This window comes from Hippocampus guttulatus, chromosome 8 (genome assembly GCF_054856545.1).
Source record: "Hippocampus guttulatus isolate MCC_2025c chromosome 8, RoL_Hgut_1.0, whole genome shotgun sequence".
Classification (NCBI taxonomy): Eukaryota; Metazoa; Chordata; class Actinopteri; order Syngnathiformes; family Syngnathidae; genus Hippocampus; species Hippocampus guttulatus.
Window position 1 is genome coordinate 21,304,017 of NC_141268.1, and position 18,713 is coordinate 21,322,729.

The following is an 18,713-nucleotide window of genomic DNA, read 5'->3' on the forward strand; positions in this document are numbered from 1 at the left end:
CATTGCTTGTCCAATCAGTGCTGCAGGAAATTTAGTTCGCTCCGTACTCAACGTGTGACTGTCGTGGCAGCACGTCATGCACGGCTCATTTTGCCTATAATTAAAAACAACCTATACTTATGTCTTGAAATGTTATTTACTTTTTCTCAGTTTTTAATCAATGCCTTTTTTAATGTGCTGAATTATTTTTTTTTTCAATCATATTTTTTTTTTCACTCATGGAGGGTTCGATGGATGTGCATATGAACGGGTTGGGTTCAGTACCTCGAACAAGGTTAAGAACCACTGCGCTAGAGCCATCCTGTCTAGTCTTTCAGCACGGGCGAGTCTTTCATATGAAAGCCAAACAATCCAGTCGCAATCGATTCAGTGTCCCGAGAATGCGCAATGGACAGCGGTAGTCTGAAGACATTTTTGTTGAGGGCGGTAATGTGCTACAATGACAAGCCTGCGATTGAAGGCTATGACTGACAAGATTGGAATGAAAAGAGACATTCAACTTCCAGACGTTCTGTAATGCAATTTCGCGTGAAGGGGCGCTCCATTTGCTTACCCACATGTCCAAGTTGTTCATAAATTTGTATTTCATGCACGGGTTCTGTTTTAGCCACCGTTCATTTTTCCTGCATGTGAATCCTCATTCATATTCTTGACAATTGGTAAAAATTTGCACTCTATCGACTCTCGGGATTTGCATCTCGTTTGATGGGTATCTTGACACATGGGCTGCAATACGATTCAAGGATGCTTGAATTTAATATGTAAAAATTTTTGTCCGTAATCCTGGAGATGAATGCACAAAGCCGCTCCGTTTTTTTTTCTCGAAACTAAAAACAAAGATGGCTCCCAGCATTTCCAATTAACACTTCAAAGACAAAACATTGGCGTCATTCTTCTGCACATGAGCGTCGTGATCCAAGAGAAGCACACATCATTGTGTGGAAAAAAAAAAATCTCACACTGCAGAGACACTTTTGTGGATGCTCTCCAAAATCAATAACGTAACATCGAAATGATGCCACCCGTTAATAATGTTTCTTTCTACCGACCGAGATCTGTTCTTGTTGCATCACTCTCGGGTCCATTGTTGTTTTTGAGGTATGTTCCGATTGTTTGGGGTTTTTTTTGTGCGTCATGTTTTCTTGCCAGAGCTCACACGTCCATTTTGAGGTAATTAGGTGGATTCTTTAGAGTCTCAATTAGCGTAGGAGAGACACTCCTTTCTGCTGTTGACAGTGAAGCAGTTCGCACCGACAACGGGCCTTGGCAAAACAAAATCAGGCCTGGCACAATTTTTCATTTTTCCCATTGTTAATTAAAACTTTTTGTGACATATCTAACATTGTTGGAACGCCGACGAATGGATATAGTCACACGTTTGTTTACTTCCCTGTACTGGCACATGTGGGGGACATGAATACGCCGTGAGCAGGTATGAGTTTTGGACCGTGTATATGGGAACGCCACGGCAAAGCATATCCAACATTTCCCCTCAGATTTTTGTCTATTCAAGCCTCAAAACGCTGTCACCGTCGAAACGAAAGGCACTTCTGATAGGATGTTTCATAGTTTTTATCCGCAAGCGTCCTAGTCACAATGGACCCTCAGTTGGAATGTTGGGTCCGAGTAATATTTTTGGAACTGGTCGACAAGAAAATTCCAATTGACATTTTTTGAGCGTTGGCCAAATTGATTCTATATACTGCACATCCGAGCAAATTTAATTGCTTGGTATCTTCCGCATTGTAAGGCGCATCTGAAAGCATTCAATGTTCTCAAAAACCGACATTGCGCCTTATAATCCGATGCACTTTATATATGGATCGATGTTCTGATTTCTTGGACCTCATATTTTAAAAGTTCTGTAAAGCGCATATGTTACAGCTGCAGCGATTGTGAAAGCTCGATATTAAAAAGCTGTATCTTTTCGCGTAGCTCCATCTAGTGGATGCATAACGCAACCGCAGCCACTACTGTAGCTTCTATTCTATGCGCCTTTTAATGCGGTACGCCATATATATGAAAACAGTTTTAAAATAGGCCATTCATTGAAGGTGCGCCGTCTACTCCAAAGCGCCTTATAGTACGGAAAATACGGTACTCTATTTTCAAATAGATTTGAAAATAGAATTTGTCCCCACAGCAAATTTGTTGTCTTGCTTGTGGTCCAAAATTTTCAGTCACTTTGGAATTTGGAACGATCGACATTTCACGTTCCTGGGGTCTGCTTTGTGAAATTGTTACAGGTTTTTCCTCGCTGCTAATCTGTGGGGTGCTGCCTCTGTTTTGAAAAATAACTCACATCTCTAATAGGACGGGATGATATTATAATCCTTTATTCATTTTTTTTAAAAGCTCGGTTATTGTTGCTGCCAGATCTTACATTCCCAGTGGGAATTTGCTCATCGCCGAATAATTCCTGGCAGAGAGCAATAGCTGTCACTGTTCCGTCCCCCCGGAGTGGAGAAATGTAGCTCATCACATGCAAAACTGACTCAGCAGCGTCAGTCAGAGCGCCGGCGACGTGAGCGGTCTTCATCAGACTGAAGCGCAGGGCGGTAAATATTTTAACAGCTCGCTCCCTCCAACATGGATGATTAAATTCATGACAAACCACGCGACGAGATGGGTGGAATCTCGCGCTTTTATTTTGACAAGTTGTTTGAAGATGTTCGTTCATCGCCATTGTTCCATCTGATTTTCATTTCGAGAGGAAAAGGGGAATAGAGGACGAGCCATGAAATCAGAGCGCATTTGCAATGCCAAACACTCCTCAGCGCACTTGAGCAGAGGAGAAAACAAAAACAGCTCCCTCACAAAAGAGCCAGATCTCAACAGTCAAGGTTGCAGACGGATGAATTGTTTGACTTCAGAAGGGATTTATTACGGAAAATTGGCTTTGTGAAGGCTGGAATACGAAGAGTTGCGTCTCTGGAGTGCCTGATCACTCGTCTTGTATGAAACGGACCAACAAAGTACAGCTTTTGTGATGGGCCTATTTCTGAAAAGATGGCTTTGGTCGTTTCCTACCGAAGGTTTGCCCAACTGTGGTTTTGAAGAATAACGTCCCCCACGTCGAAATGTTGCTTGTGCGCAAAGCCGCCACTTTCGAAACACGGCTGGCCTGCACTGTCTGAACTATTGTGCCGAAAGGTAAGCGGGGCTGCATTGAATTTGACCTTAGTATGAGCTAACGGTGTCAGTGTCTGACAAGCAACAGGTCCTTGAGAGCGCCGGCGTGGCGGGTACTTTGGCAATAACGCTCTATTTTACCAAAAATTGTATTACAAAAAAAAAAATAATAATAATAAAATTGTGTTGTGTCTGCTTCTTGCACCACATACAGGAATCTATAATTGACCCATGTAATGCATCATCTTGTTGATGAAGTGCTGATTCCACGAGGGAAAATTTTAAAATCGTATCCTCATTCCGTCAACTTTAATTGTCCCCCTTGCACATCGTATCAACGATAAGTGCACAAATGCGGCCACTGTTTTACTCTTGCAAGCTGCTCTCGGTCAGGAAACGAAGCGGCGCTCTTTTCCGTGGCCGTAAGTGATAAATCTTTCAGCGATTTAATATCGTCACATGAGGCGAAGCCACATTCTGACAATTGAACCAATGTTGTATTACACTCCTTCAATATTCATGAAGAGCAACACGCTCGCCATATACAAAGTAAATGAGACGAGTGGCCGACGCCGGCTGGGCCTCGGGCTGTTGGAAACGAACCACCCCCCCCCCCCCTCTCCCCTCACTCCTGGATTCTATCCATGAAAGTTCAGGTCGCCCCTTGAATATTTAAAAGGTGCTCTTTTTGCGGTAAGTCTCGGCGAGCAAAGGTGTGCGAAATGAACACTGTTACACGGGCAGTGCAAGTCTTATTTCGTGCACGGGTTTCAAGCCGACCTCTCGTCGCCGTTACTTCGCCAGTCAGGGATAATCAAAGAGCAGATGCTCGGCTCCAGATGGCATTGGCATGCGAATCGCGGTCGGGAGCGTGTGGATGCACACGCAGCTATTTGTGTTAGCGTTGGCCACTCATCAATACGCTTTATCTGGTGGCTTTCGTGTTACCGCTCGAAGCCGTGAAAGGAATTACATGGCCGGATTCACTTGGATAGAGCCGCCGTCTGATCTGACGGCGAGTCCTTTTTAAAATGTACTCTGGCCTTCTTTTTCTTGAAACGAGCCGCTCATCCGGTAAATGCGACGGGCCGGGCCGGGCCTCAACCTTTTGACGGCGAAGCACACCCGATGCACGGCCAAAAAGTGGTCTTGTGTGGAAGCGTGAAGCTCGGTGCCCGTTCATAATGGCGAGAAGACGACGCTGTTGGCAAAACGTTCCATTGTGGAATTACGTTTGCTTTACGAGTTCCCGTACACGGTCGGCGGAGGAAGTTATGAGTTCCGAACTGTAGCGTTGATGGTAAAACAAGGGATGCTCGGTCGGTAAACACCTGCAGATATGCGGTTCCTTCTTCACAAATTCACCAAGGCAAAATGCGGCGTTAGCCACCTGAGCATGTGTCTTGTTGTTATCGCCCTCTCCTCTGTCTTTAGAGCGCTATGTATGTCCGCACTTTTGCACATAGAGGCTTAAAAACTCCAAAGTGACTTCGCTGAGTGACTTATTAGCACCATCTCAGCTGCCAAAGTGCGACCTGTCACTCGAGAGCTGTTTCAATATGGAGCTGATCCGGCTGTCACTCATTGGCAAGCTGTTGGACTACCCCTGTCAAACTTTTAAAGAGCCCCCCCCCCCCCCAAATAAAAAAATACTGACCGGTTGGTTGGTCTGTCGATATGTAATGATCTATGTTTTTGTTCATTTAGTTTTGTTTCACTTTTGTCATGTGCTCTCTTGCTCCATTTTTTTTTTGTCATGCTCATTAGGTTTGTGTATCTACCAGTTCTCTATGGTTAACAGTGGTTAGCGCGTCGCCCTCACATTGCTGTGTTACCGGGTTCAATCCCAGCTCCGGCCTTCCTGTGTGGAGTTTATATGTTGCGTGGGTTTTCTCCGGGTACTCCGGTTTCCTCCCACATTCCAAAAACATGCATGGCAGGCTGGTTTTGATGACACTCAAAATTGTCCCTAGTTGTGAGTGTGAGTGCGGATGGTTGTTCGTCTCTATGTGCCCTGCGATTGGCTGGCATCCGGTTCAGGGTGTCTCCCAGTCTACTGCCCGAAGACGGCCTGGGATAGGCTCCAGCATCCCCCTGCCACCCTTGTGAGGATTAAGCGGATCAGCGAATGGATGGTGGATGGATAATTTTTGTCTCATTCAATGTGGTTCAGCTGAGTGGTGGGGCGACACCCTAGCATCCTTTTTTTTGGACCAGCTGCCACTTTCAAAAAGTCAAAATACATACGTGTAATGGTCAGGAGTCCTGGAACCCTCACTGGTGGAGGGCTGTTCGGCCTCGTGTCCGTTTGGGCGCCTGATGCCCTCATCGAGGGTGGCTGACGTCGGACGCCAACTGTCTCAACTGGACCGAATCCCAGAAATTGGCCATCAACTTTTCTTGCGCGGCCATATGCCCGACGAGCGCCGCGTGTGACACGGATGAAAACCGACAAGCTCCCGCGACTGCGCTCGCCGTTGCCAGAAGTAGCCTGTGAAATGCCATCCGTCCTGGGCACGAGAAGACACGGCGGGCCGCGTCACGCCTGCCTTCCTCTTGGCTTCGGCTGCCCAAGGGAAATATGTTGATGTTTTCTCTCATCTTGAAAATGTCAGAGATGTATCCGCTTTATTGGTCAACGTTGCTGTCCTACTTCGAGAGTCATTTCACTCATGTACTTCGTGTATCTGGATGATTTTATTTTGTGCAACCACTTGATGAAATTAAATTGAGTACATTCAAAGTTTTTTTTTTTTTTTTTCAATGATCTCCTATTTGTGGTTCTCCTCAAAGATTCGTGGTTAACTCATTCACTCCCAAAGACGTTTTTAAACGTCTTTTCAGACTTGGTCCAGAATTGGCTGGTACTGACTGAGTTAATTTTACTGAGCTTATCCTCAGCCAGCTGCTGAAAAGTGGACCTATATTTGGGGGGGGTTCGTGTTTTTTCTCCAAGATGCCACAAGAAGGCGTCAAGGCCCTGCTGAAGAGAAAAGTGGAAATCGATATCAAGGAACTATGTTGAAGTGGTTCATCTCAATCGAGACTATTTTCACTCGTGTCGGCAGCACTTCACATGTACGGTACTTTTCAATCCGTTTGCAAATCGAAATGTGACTCAACAAATCGACGAGGCAGAACCTGCCGAAGAACTCAATGCAGCCGCGCTTACCTTTGGGCTTTGACGCATTCATTTCAGACATCTTTGGCCGAGCTGTCTGCCACGGCATAGAAACTTGGGGAGGTGATGATGCAAGCCATGCTGTGAGTGAGCCCTTCTGAATTTCTGCCCCACTGTTAGGTCACAATGGGGCGGGATTTCAGAATTAACAGACATATTTTCCAAAACAAACAGATAACCAAAGATACCGGTTGTTCATTTCTTACTTGATGGGTTGGTGCACACAGGATACAGTATATTTTTATATTTTCCATAATATGCCCACTCCCCCCCAAAATGGCCTCAGAGACTCTACCTTCCATAACGCAAGATGCATTCGCACTTGACATACGTGCTCATCAGTTTTATTGCAAATAAAAGGGGTGTTGTTTCTCTTCCTTTTGTGCCTTGCAGTTTTCCAAAAGGCATTCATTCATTAGCTTCCATAGCCAAATAAATAGCCATCCAGTGATTTCATTTATTTGCTCTTTTTTTTATTTTTATTTGTCTCTTAGTTATCCACTCATCAATGAAAATAACCCCCTAATGTGATTTATATTAAGAGTTAAAACACGGCAAATGAATGGAGGACGAGCGGCGATAGCGGGCCCTTAGCTCGACTCTCATCCCTGATTAATTAGTTCATTCGTCTATAACGGCGCCGCCCGCTGCGCCGCGGGCGGCGCCGTTACCTTTTTTTTGTTCATCGGATCACATGATGCAGGAGCTGCTTGGACGGGCCTAAAACGATATCGTGCGGTCACCGTGTCTCCATGAAAATGACCTTTTTTTGTGTGTTGTTTTTGCTTTTCAAACATAATTCATATCTTTCTCTTTTTTTTTTAAACCCGGATGAATCCTGACCCCGCATAATCTTGGAATATTAGAACCTGCGCGGCCCCGGCGCCACATTGTTTTAGCGGGTCCAAATGAAATCCGCCGAGGGCCGAGTGTCCGCAGCGAGACAAGGGAATTAGCTCTGTGAGTGTCCCTTATCTCGCCGCCTCCACACTCCACCCGCCGCGCTCCCATTCTCCTCCAGTAATGAGTATCCACCCAATTGAGTCCCTTTTTTCTCTCTGAGGGCGAATAAATCCAGCAGCATTGTTCTGATAAAGAGACCTGCGAGCTCTGTCGCCTTTTGCCTGGTGACCTTAATTGACAGGAAATTGCATTTGTCCCACACCTCCTGTGACAGAGCAGGTGGTTCTATTCTCCATACGCAGTGTGATGACCTTTGTCTTTTCTTCTTCTTCTTTTCTTAATTTTTTATTTTTTTTTAATCTCCCTTCAGCTGCCCCAAAAGGCCCGAAGCTCTTTATGACCCCCAGCAGGGCCAAAGTCGGGGACACGGTGCGCATCACTGTGCAAGGATTCCAGGTAGGACCCCGCGGGGTAAGTTTAGAGATTATACAGAACCAAAGTGAAAGAATTCAATCTAATGTGGGATGGGAATCCACCATTGAAATGTTTTTGAAGTCTCTTATTGAACATTGCTCATGTTTTTCACAGCCTTATCGTTCTCTATCACAATTACACGATAGGCCAGATTCGCAACCAGGTGCGAAATCGTGACGCATGCCACGGGAAATGAGCCGCTTTCTCTGAAAGCGCTTGTCGAGTGAAAAAAAAATCTTCTAAATTTGACACACCACAGAGTCGGGTGTCATTAACGACCTTGCCAAATTCTGATTTAAAAAAAAAAAAAAAAAACCTCGCCAAGTAGGCTTATATAAAGTAAGATTTCATGCCATTGTTTCAATTTCCAAACTCGTTGGCCGTGTCTGATTAATTGTTAACCGTTAATCAATAACACCTCTACGACCTCCTTCGAATACGATTACGACTCGAATCTTTTTTATGCTTACGCATTCAGCGGCGACAGCATATCACCTTGGGCTTTTCCACAATGCTCGGGCCCATTTTAGTCACACCCAAATTAAATCAGGAAAATTTCAATGGTGAAAAACAATCCTCCAAAATTGATCACATCATAGTTGGTGGTGTATTTAAAATGGAAATGACTAAATTAATGAATACAGTAAACATTGTTGGGAAGCGGCATTTACACTTTAGTTGTTTTTTTTTTTCAATTTGAAGCAAGCTTTGTGATGCCCACCCTGCCCCGGTATTTTGATGCTACTGCGACGCTAATGGACACATAACTGTCATGATTCGGTTTGGGACCAACAGGTGGCGCTGTAGGGCTCCCCCTGCAGGTGCACACCTGTTGGTCGTTAGGTAATTCGTTCCATAAAAGCACTCCTTCACGACCATTAATTGTCCGATCATTGTTGCTCTTTGCTGCTGTCATGTTTAGGTCATGTTTCTGTTATCGATAGTTTTGAGCTTCAGTTATGGTTTTTGCTTGATACTTTGTACTTTGTTTGCTTCGGATTTAGTTTTCTGTGTTTTATCAATACACTTTTTCAAATACACCCTGCTCCTCCCTCTTGCCTGCTTTTTGGGTCCACCGCCACCTCGCAAACGTGACAATAACATAATCAAATAAAATAACGTGACACCAAGCCACCGTTGTTTTCAACGTACTGAGTCATGAATTCATAAAAGTCGCGTCCATTGGCCATTGCTGTGATAGCTTATAAGGAGAAATGACGGTTGACCAAATGGCAAAGAAGCACGTCCACAAGGTGAAATGACCGTGCGTCCCCCAGATTATTTTGCCCTTTTCGCAGTGAGCCGAAGCGAAAAGCAAGCGGGGCCCACGGTGTGTCGTTTCCGCAAATTCATTACGGACGGCGACTTCAGTGCCGGTTTTCAGGCGCTGCTCCTTTTTTTTTTTTTTCCCCCCCACTCTTGTTGCGTTATGTATGAGATTCAATTTGACACTGCTGCTTGTTTAAGCGGCACCGAAGCACAGATTTTCATTCCCAAACATTATTCGTTGAGTTGAGACGTTTGTGACTGTCACTAGTTGGTGGCTATGCTCAACTGACTTTCGGGGGGGGGGGGGGGGGGGCTCAGCAAGAACCTTTATTTTGAAGCACACATCCTACCCAAAGTGTTCAATCGCTCAAATGCAGCGTGAGCGACAAAACGGGGGGGGGAAAAAATTGTCGAACATGCGTGTTGGCGCAGGTACAACAGAGGCTGCGACTGAAGCTGCGTCGACCGTCTTATATGTATCCTCTATCACAGTGGCCATGTGGAAGAATGCACTTGGCGCTGTTATTTTTAGAAATGGGCTTGTTTACTGGAGGGTTAAGAGCTGCGGGGGGAATAAATTTGTTGTAAACCGAAGCGTCGATAATTAATGCATGTTGTTAACTCGCGGTTGAATCAGTTGGGGGACAGGCTGTATTATTCATGCCTCGTTTGCTCCGACTCTCTTTCTCGGCGACGGCCCCGCCCCATCCCGGCGCTCCCTTTGGCGCCGGCGTAGAACGAGGTGTTCCCGGAGCCCTTGTTCACCTGGACCCGCGTGGGGGGCCGCCTCCTGGACGGCAGCAGCGAGCGAGACGGCAAGGAGCTGATTCTGGAGAGGGTCCCGGCCGAGCTCAACGGCTCCATGTACCGCTGCACGGCCCAGAATCCTCTGGGCTCCACCGACACGCACACCCGCCTCATCGTCTTTGGTACGTTTGCCATTAAGTGGGAAAACGGCCATCGAGTACAAGTCCAATCTATTATTGAACAAGCTCGCGCGCGACGACCAAAAGGACGGCGCCACAATGAGGCGGAATGCTCTTGACATAATTAAGTGCGAGGGAAAAAAAAAAAAAATGAAACGACATCACTCTACAAAATGTCTCCCTCGCACTGTATCTACAGAAACGGTGAAATATACCTTGGAGATTTATGCCACCACTTTTGCCGATGAATCATTCATGCGGCTGCGAGATTGCGATTAATAAAAGATTGTGTCCCTAATTGGCCCAACAACACTTTCTTTTTAAGACTGCACTTAGAGAGATGACTATTCTCTTAACGAGAATTTCAGTCCATCGCCGGCGAGCATTGTCGCAGCCGCTCTTCATATACGAGTACATTTTGGCCCGGCTCGGACCTGGCTTGTCAGATTTTTGTGTTTTATGGCAAATCTTCAAACGGCGCCGCTTTTATGCTCTGACCGCATCCGATGACGGAAACTCGAGAGCTTTCCTGTTTCGTTATACGCCTTTCGTTATACGTTAAGCTGCAGACTTTGTGTCTTTTCTGCGGGTCTGCTCGTGACGGACTTGCCGACCACATTTCATACCACACAATGAAACTGAAACTCCCGTTTTTAAAAATCCCCCAGAACGCGTTCACGACACCCGGATGACCACGATGAACGCATCTATGAGGCTGAATATTTTGTTGTCTTTTGGATTGACTCTCTGGAGAAGTGTAACATAATCAAGTGGGTGCATGTCAGAAAAAGCCGCCGCGGTTTCCGGCGCCGCACATCCACTTGACTCTGAGCATCCAAATATAGCTGGGGAGGCGTTGTTTTTACCCAAGGGGCACGCTTTCTCCTCTCATTGTAATCACTTGGCATGCGCTGCTTATTAAAGTTTAAAAAAAAAAAAAAAAAGGTAAATTACTGCTATCCTTGTTGTTCTGGTGCACTGTGTTCCCAAACCCCATTACCAGCCTGTAATCCTGAACTGAACACAGCGGTGTCAATAATAACCTTTATTTTTTTTGTCTCCCACAGAAAATCCAAGCATGATGAAAAACACGCAAAGCCAGAACAGTAAGTTTTCCAACCGTGCAAATGACTCAGCCACGAGTGGGCAAGTGCGATATAAAAAAAATTCAAAAAATGAACCACCGAAATCCCGATGTCTGACTTTGACACGGCAGCCGACCGCAAAAGAAAAACGTTTCCCCTCCTGGTGACATTATGAAATTCTATGAGTTCACATCAAGCGCTTGACCTATTGTTCTCGCGCTATCTAGAGTTCAACTAGTTTTGCTTGACTGGTAACAATATTCCTCTGCCAAAGTCGTTCCAGGATGAGGTCGAATTGTCTCCCGAGTGAGGACAGAGGGCGTACGAGTACACGGACCTCATGCTGGATATCGAATATGATCTCAAATGACTTTCCATAAAGCTGTGACAAGCCTTCATTCTGTTTCCGCTCCTTTGTCCTCCTACCCAAAGGCAATTGCTTCACAGCGCCGTCGCATTTCCCGCTGCACCGCCGCATCTATTTTTAAATGTAGCTCAGGCTGGGTTGAGACGCCGATGACGATTGTTGGAGAGGGCTGCGCTGTGCGTGGTCAGCACAGATTATCCTCTGGGATCCCGAAAGGACCAAATCCCCGGATAAACATCCGGGATTTGGCGTCCTTTGTGGGGTGCGAATTACAATCGTCGACAGCCGGTCAAAACGGAGACAAAAAGTCAATTGGATATTTAAGAGCAGCGAGTGGGAGGGAACGGTATTGCCTGGAAGCCTCTCTGCCAGTAGGGGGCGCCTGTGAATCTCTAACCGGGCACGATCTTCTTCACGGAAACACAGAACCTGTTTCGTTGTTGCAGTCAGTTAGCGAGTGCTTGTCCAAGCTCCCGTTACCCGTCCGCATTTTTCTTGGAAAGAGGGAAGCGTTTTTCTTTCACACCTGCTGCCCCATTTTCATGGGAGTGCACCGCCTTCCTTGGTGCAAATTCCCACATCGCGTCTTCATCTGGCATGTTCGTCGCACCTTGATCCACTTTTGACGAATGCGTGTCATTCGACACTGAACGACAACAACAACAACAGGTTGTTTGCGGTGAGTCTTCCAAATGCGGGTTCATCCAAGCGCGAGCGACGCGTCCTCTGCGGTCCACTTGCAGTCGACTGGCGTCAACACGCGAGTCGTGCGGCCATCTGTTGCTTTTCGCACTTTGGCTTGGACGGCGTTGAGGCTGCGCCAGCCCGTTTTCCCGAAGCCCTTGTGGGAGTGGTCTCTCTCTGCCAGCGCGTGCATCGCAACACCACAAACAACAATTTCAGTCATTCCTCTTCAAATTGACCAAAAAACAACCCCAAAGGGTTTCCAAGGCACTCAGTTGTCAAGAGTGACTGAAGTAATTTTCCATACTCCTGAAATATATTCATGTCTTTTCTCTCCTTAGCGTAGCGTTTTATGATCAAATAGAAGAGTTCTTGCAACATTATGGCATTGAAAAATCCGTTTCCTGACGATATAAATGTAGTCTCATTGAATTGCATTGGTTTCAATTCTTGTAATTACATCTAAATCATTACAATGATTTTTAAAAAGTATTCCCCCCCCCCTTTCAAAATAAAAACCTTCAATCACAAACCACTCACTCACGTCAGTCGCGATCATGCCAATTCTTTCCGCTGTTAAGTTTAACATGATAAGATTAAAACGATCTGAAAACGAAGGCTAGTTTTTCTTCTCTTTCACATTACTGCAAGAAAATATGTTTCAATTCTAGGAAAGTTGTGATGCCTTTTTTTTTCTTGAAAGACATTTTTTTAAACAAAAAAATAAATTACACCATTTTGTTTTCTTTTTTTTCAAGAACGCGCAGCATTTCTAATTCCAATGGCATTTCCAGTTACATTGGGCTTTATTATTTCATTCATATTCGGATTATGAGGGCGTCCTTGGAAAAATGTTCCTCCACCTAAAAGGTTGGCCTCGACTTTTGGGCAAGGCTAAATTCAAATTTTGTTGTTGTTTTTTGCCTACCCCGTCTAATATTGTCTCAGTATTGTGAAAAAAAAACCCCAATCATTCTGTGGGGCCGTCATGAAAAAGAGGCCATTTGTAGCATCCGGAAGAGAAGAGCCACCGCGCGTCCTGGCACCGTAAACGTTGTTCATCCTGGCAACTGCGTGAATATCTCAAAGGCGGCGGTGGGCCGACAAGCCCGGGATTGAGCCGTTCACCAAAGAGGCACGTGCGCCTCCCTGGGCCTTGTTGTACACCAGTTTCCCTTGCACGAGGAGCGTGCACGCACGTGCGTGTGCGCGCGGGCGTATGACTCCATTTCGTCCTTGCTGTGACACACCTGCTCCCGCACTCATCCTGGCATTTGAATATTCAAATCTGTATCCCCAAACCACAGCTAGAGGGGCAGCAAAAGCAACGAAGAGCAAATAAAGGACAGAGATGGGATGTAGAAGACGGCAATAAAAAATAAATCAATAAAAATTTTAAAAAGGCATAATTCATGTCAGCCAGCACTATTGAATGAGTGCTTTGCGCGCCTGCCTGCCTCACTGTTCTGGGGTTCAGTTTTGCCCCCCCCCCCAAAAAAATAATTTTATATACAGTATATATATATATATATATATATATTCGGGTTGTTTCAGCATTGGCTTTCAGTTTACCTCGCTTGAGGCCGGTTGGAGAGATGGAAAGTTGCTTTGCAACAAAGCCAAATTCAAATACCCGATCAGTCGCACGTCTGCGTGCAAAATCCCCACATCAAGTTAATGGGCAGAAACTAAACCTACGGGCGAAAAGTTTGGGGAAACCCATGAGAAGAATACAAGATGTGAAGCTGATTCACTTTCGATCGTACTTTTCTTTTTTTTTTATGACAAGAATTGTATTCAAGAAGCAAATGAAGCTATTAATAGAGCAGTCTTAGAATCCGAGGAGTAAAAAGTAGAACAATGTGAATAATCGTGATCACTTAGGGAGAACTGCACGATTAATTAGTTGAAAAAATTTGAAATGTTTTCTGCAATTATAATGCGAGTGTACGATGACCAGGCTATTGCGGTTTACGAGCCTGTCAAGTGGCGTTCCCTCACGAAGGCAGGGGGTCCACTGTGGTTCCTTTCCAACAATTAGCGTCTGACTTTAGCCAGGACTCTGGCATCTCAGGGCACGACAGAAAGATTTTCGCAGCAGAGCTCGGGAAAGCTCGCGCAGAAAAACACGGCAACTCGTGAAAAATGAACTGTAAAAATGACTGTACAACGAAAAAAAAAAAAAGGGCCATATTCCCTGACTCCGTACGTCCGCTTTGAGGTATAGCGTTTTTCCGTCGCCGATTTTGTGTCAGGCCAATCGACTGGGCTCGCCATCTGCTCACTCAAGCTGCTCCCACGATGCACCGCGACAAACGTGGCCGTCACACATGTGCGAAAGGGGATTATGCGGCGATTACACATCCAGCCCATTAAAATGAACTTGCCACTTCATCGAGCGCCGCTCTCATTAAATGACGGCGTGCGTCTCATACTGTATGTGTGAGAGGTTACCCTTTCATTTACATTGTTAATGGGTAGTGCTTAACAGAAGGTGATTTAACCAACGCTAATGACGCGGAACTGTTGCTTTATGTGTGAAAGCAGTTTATCGGGCTCGCTGGCAAGAGATATTTTAGTCATGCCATTCTTTGCCGGCGATGAGCAACGGTGGCAGGTAAAAAGACATGAGGAAGCAACTTTTTCATCGCTTTCCACTGTAGTGACTGATGCAGAACTTTGCAATCAACACCAATGTATCGAGAGAAAAAACGCTTTTGAATATACGGCGCGGTCACCGTCGTCACAGATGTGCAACTTTGACATCAGGAATCGTGCACGGAGAGTAAAATAGCCTTTGAATTCAAGCCTACCGGAGTGACTGATGCAAAACGTTTGACTTCAAGACACGTACGCTGTATGGAAGATCAGAGCTTCTCAATCACTGTTCGCTGAAGTGACTCAGGCACTTTGGCATTAAAAACTCATGTCGAGAGGCAAGCAGTGCTTGGGCTCTATTTTTGTCGCACGTGCGCTCAGTGAAATCTTCATTTTCATCTTCATGCGGGGCGAGTCAAGTTTCAGGAATTTGAGAGACAGTGCGTCACCACTCTGGGTGTTTTCTGTTACACGCCCCCAACGCATCTGAAAATTTGAAGACGGAAAGTATACTAAACTTTAGATCAGGTGAAACCGGCTTTAGGTTGTGGCGCAGGTGATGTCGGTCATGAATTTTGGTGCGCATGCCCTTTTCCTGGTGGCCAACTTGACATCATCCGCAAATAGAGATCTTGCAGGCCCCGATCAACGTCGATAACCTGCTCCAGCGACTTGCTTCCACTTCTGCCATGTAGACCGCGTGCCTCTCCAATGCTGGATTGGCCGGGAGTCTAGTCGGTTGTGTTCAGGCCCATGACGGCATCAACTCCGCCCACAGTTTGGCTGCATTTTGCGCTACGCCTGCGCTATGCATGAAAAGAGGGCCTTTTGAGTCAGTATTGACTTTGTCACCAAGATTCACACCCATAGGAAAAAACAGCTCCGGGACACTCATTTTCATGATCCAATTTCATGATTTTTTTTTTTGTTGTTTTTAAAGGAGCTTTATACATTTTCAATGCAACTTTGGTGTCTGACTGACAGTGTTTGTTTCCTGTTTTCAGGTGGAGCCTTGCACATGAACGTCGTGGGCGGCTTCACGTGGCTAGCCCTCGTCCTCACAGTGACTGTGGAACTGACGTGAAAACTCGTACGCTCGCACCCGTACGCACATACTTGCCCTTGTCACACACACACACACACACAAACATCCAAAAAACAACAACGAAACATCAGTTTTCTTTCCACAACCTTGCGAGTGTCAACAAAACTTCTGTTGGGGTCACGGTGCTGCCTCCCATAGGCGCTCCTACTATTTTTTTTTTTTTGTAACGAAAACATCCACAATTACGTGAGCAAAAGAACATGATGAACATGACACCCTCCTTCCTTATATCCCAAGTTAAACTTTTTTTTGTTTCTCGTCCCACGTCTGCCTGTCAGCCAATAAAATCAGTTCAAACTGTTCAGATTTGATTTTTTTTTTTTGTCTAAGTGTTATTTCAGTTTCCATGCAAATGATGAGTGGCTCAGGCTATGCCTCCCATTAAAAAATAAAAAATAAAAAAAAATAAACGCTTCCACACCTATCTGCTCCCTCTCCCGGAATAAGCACCACAAGGGGGTAGAAGGGTGGAGGATGTGGGGGTTCACAATGCCGACGTTCAAACAGAACAATCTCTATACTATTCAAGTATCTCTTTTTATTTAGTTTTTGGGGGGGGGGGGGGTTTTGGTCCTCTTTTTGATGGCTCAGAATGTACAAAAGAATTTAAATCTCCTGTTTTTGAGTGTATTTTGTGTACATCAGTGTAAATAAAACAGATAATTAAAGAGGTTTTATGGGGTCATGGTGAGGGACGGAGCTGTTTGAATACCACCCATCCGCGCGAAACATTGGCTGGCAGAAAAACAAACAAACCGCTTTTTATGTATCCCATTAGATCTTTTTTTTTTCTTGTATGACAAGTGTTGTCGCATTTGTCCGATGTTTTCAGGATTGTGATGCATGTGAGTTTGTTTAGTTGTTTTTTTTACAATTTTTTTTTCTTTGAGGCGCTGCTGCAGCAGCTCGCTGCAGCTGTTTCCTTGTCATGCTATCTTAAGTGACTTACATTGTGTGTGTGTGTGTGTGTGTGCGTGCGTGCGTGTGTGTGTGTGTGTGTGTGTGTCCGTGTGTGAATATATATGTAATTCTCTCTCTCTCTCTCTCACGCGCACACACACCCACGGATGTTTGCTGAGATTAATAACGTCATACTAGCCGCCGCCCCCCCCCCCCCTCACGCCAGTCTTATAAAACAGGGTTGTTTGCATTTGTTTCATTTCACCTGTATTAAAGTGGAGCGATGATCAAGCTGACACGCCTTGGCTTTCCTTATGACACGCTTGTATGTGTTTTGAATAATCATGACTTGTTTACGTATACTGTGCACAAAAAAAAAAGGAAATAAATAGGCATTTGCCATGATAATAACGCTCAGTTTTAATTGACACTGTCAGGGCAAAGGAATGATTTTCCAATTTTTTGTATTATTGTGGTTGGAGTGTGTTTGTTCCATCATACTGAGAGATATTTCAATTTTTTTTCTCCCTCTCAAGTAGATAAACAGGGGAACCAAAATAGTATCGTAATATTCTCTCATTTAGTCGCTCTTGGGGTTATTCCACTGCACAAATGTTCCGCCGCCGTTTGTGTTAAAAAAAGATCACTTTCTTAAAGGGCTGGAAAACTGCACCTAGCAATGCAAATTGTGAGCCCGTCAATGTCACGTTCCTTTATGTGTTAGCATGCGTAGCAGGGGCATTCCTGAGGCAAAACTGTTTTGTTGCCTCAAATCCACCAAGTGTGATAGTCTTTGTTTGATGTTTACTTTGACAGTAAACTTCGACTGAGAATGTCATGAAACAACTTGAAGCCTCTTTTTCAGATCAGGTGGTTGACATGTAAGCCACAAGACAAAGGAAGAAAAAAAACACCCAAAACTCGTAAGTCCGGTCACTCGCACGTCAAGGCAAAACATTTTTTTGTGTTTTTTCTTGTATTCAATCAATTTCATTGCCACAGTGTACCTAATGCAATGTTTTTCCTAGCATATATTATTGTTCATTTCCGCATAGCTGACCGCAGGGCTCATTTGGCAACTCTGTTTGATGTTGGCACCATAATCATCCACATCACGGCTCAGGCATCAACAGTGAGCCTTTGAAGAAGAGTAGTAATGGTGAACCAATGCAGCTTGTATCCATTTCAAGGTTATAATTGAACTCTTTCATCCCTCGTTGATTTTTTTTAAAATAGTTAATCATATTGAAGATAAACTACTGTGCATGCAAGAGCAGGTGAAGGTTTAAAAGATTTTTGCCCGATGGATAGAGCAGACTGGAGCAGTCACGTCGGAATGCCAGTTCGCCTTGCGGAACCACGACACTGCAAAACAGCCCCGTGAGGTGGAGAGCTGCTTTCCAATGACAGCAAAATTAAGAGGCCTGAGCTCTGAGTGGGGAAGTGAAGTGCACCGACTGCATCTCATCATAACACCGGCAATTTCAGATGAGTTCAAGGAGCACTTTTGGTGCTCTATGGACGAAAATAAAACCTGCAATAGGGTGATGCATTGCAAATTGCATTGGCTGAGGTGAAAATTGTGTTTATCGTGCGTTATCAAGTCTCACGTGAATGAGCATGGGCAGTGTGCAGTCCATATGACCACATCGCACGACCTATTATTGACAACATTTGATCAAAGCCGCACAGGACGTAGAAGCCTGTTGAATGGTGAAGTGGGATTTCTCAAGGCTCGGGTAATTCTTTGTTTTGGGTTCCCTTTATTCTCGGAGCAAAGCAAACACGAAAGGTTGACTTCTGCGGCTTGATTCCACAAGGCTCAACACCAAGTGAGATGAAGCCTTGGTTCACTGTCAACAATTTGTACGGTCCCAAGGTTTAGTCACAACAATTGCACACCCCTCTTTGCAGAGCAGATTACGGAGGAGTGTGGCATCACAAAAAACACACTTGTTTACGACAAATGACAAGATCGGGCTACGTGTGGCATATTGAATGTCGCATGTCGTATTTATGAAGGGTATGTGAGTCCTAAAGTTAGGATGAGCGGCTTGAATAATGGCATAACAATCATGCATTTGTGTCA

At 45.1% G+C, this 18,713-nt stretch overlaps 1 protein-coding gene across 2 annotated transcripts in view; it reads left to right on the top strand.

The window, feature by feature from the left end:
• The window catches only part of igsf21a (immunoglobin superfamily, member 21a), a 137,849-nt gene extending 120,929 nt beyond the window's left edge, over positions 1 to 16,920 (top strand). The window contains exons 7-10 of one of the 2 annotated variants that reach the window (XM_086118168.1): positions 7,587 to 7,687; positions 9,696 to 9,888; positions 10,953 to 10,991; positions 15,624 to 16,920. In XM_086118168.1, the coding sequence (XP_085974294.1) occupies positions 7,587 to 7,687; positions 9,696 to 9,888; positions 10,953 to 10,991; positions 15,624 to 15,703 (413 nt within the window). In that variant the 3' untranslated portion in view covers positions 15,704 to 16,920. The remainder of the gene's footprint in view (positions 1 to 7,586; positions 7,688 to 9,695; positions 9,889 to 10,952; positions 10,992 to 15,623) is intronic. The other variant, XM_086118169.1, reaches the window with a different exon arrangement.
• The last annotated feature ends 1,793 nt before the right edge of the window (positions 16,921 to 18,713 follow it).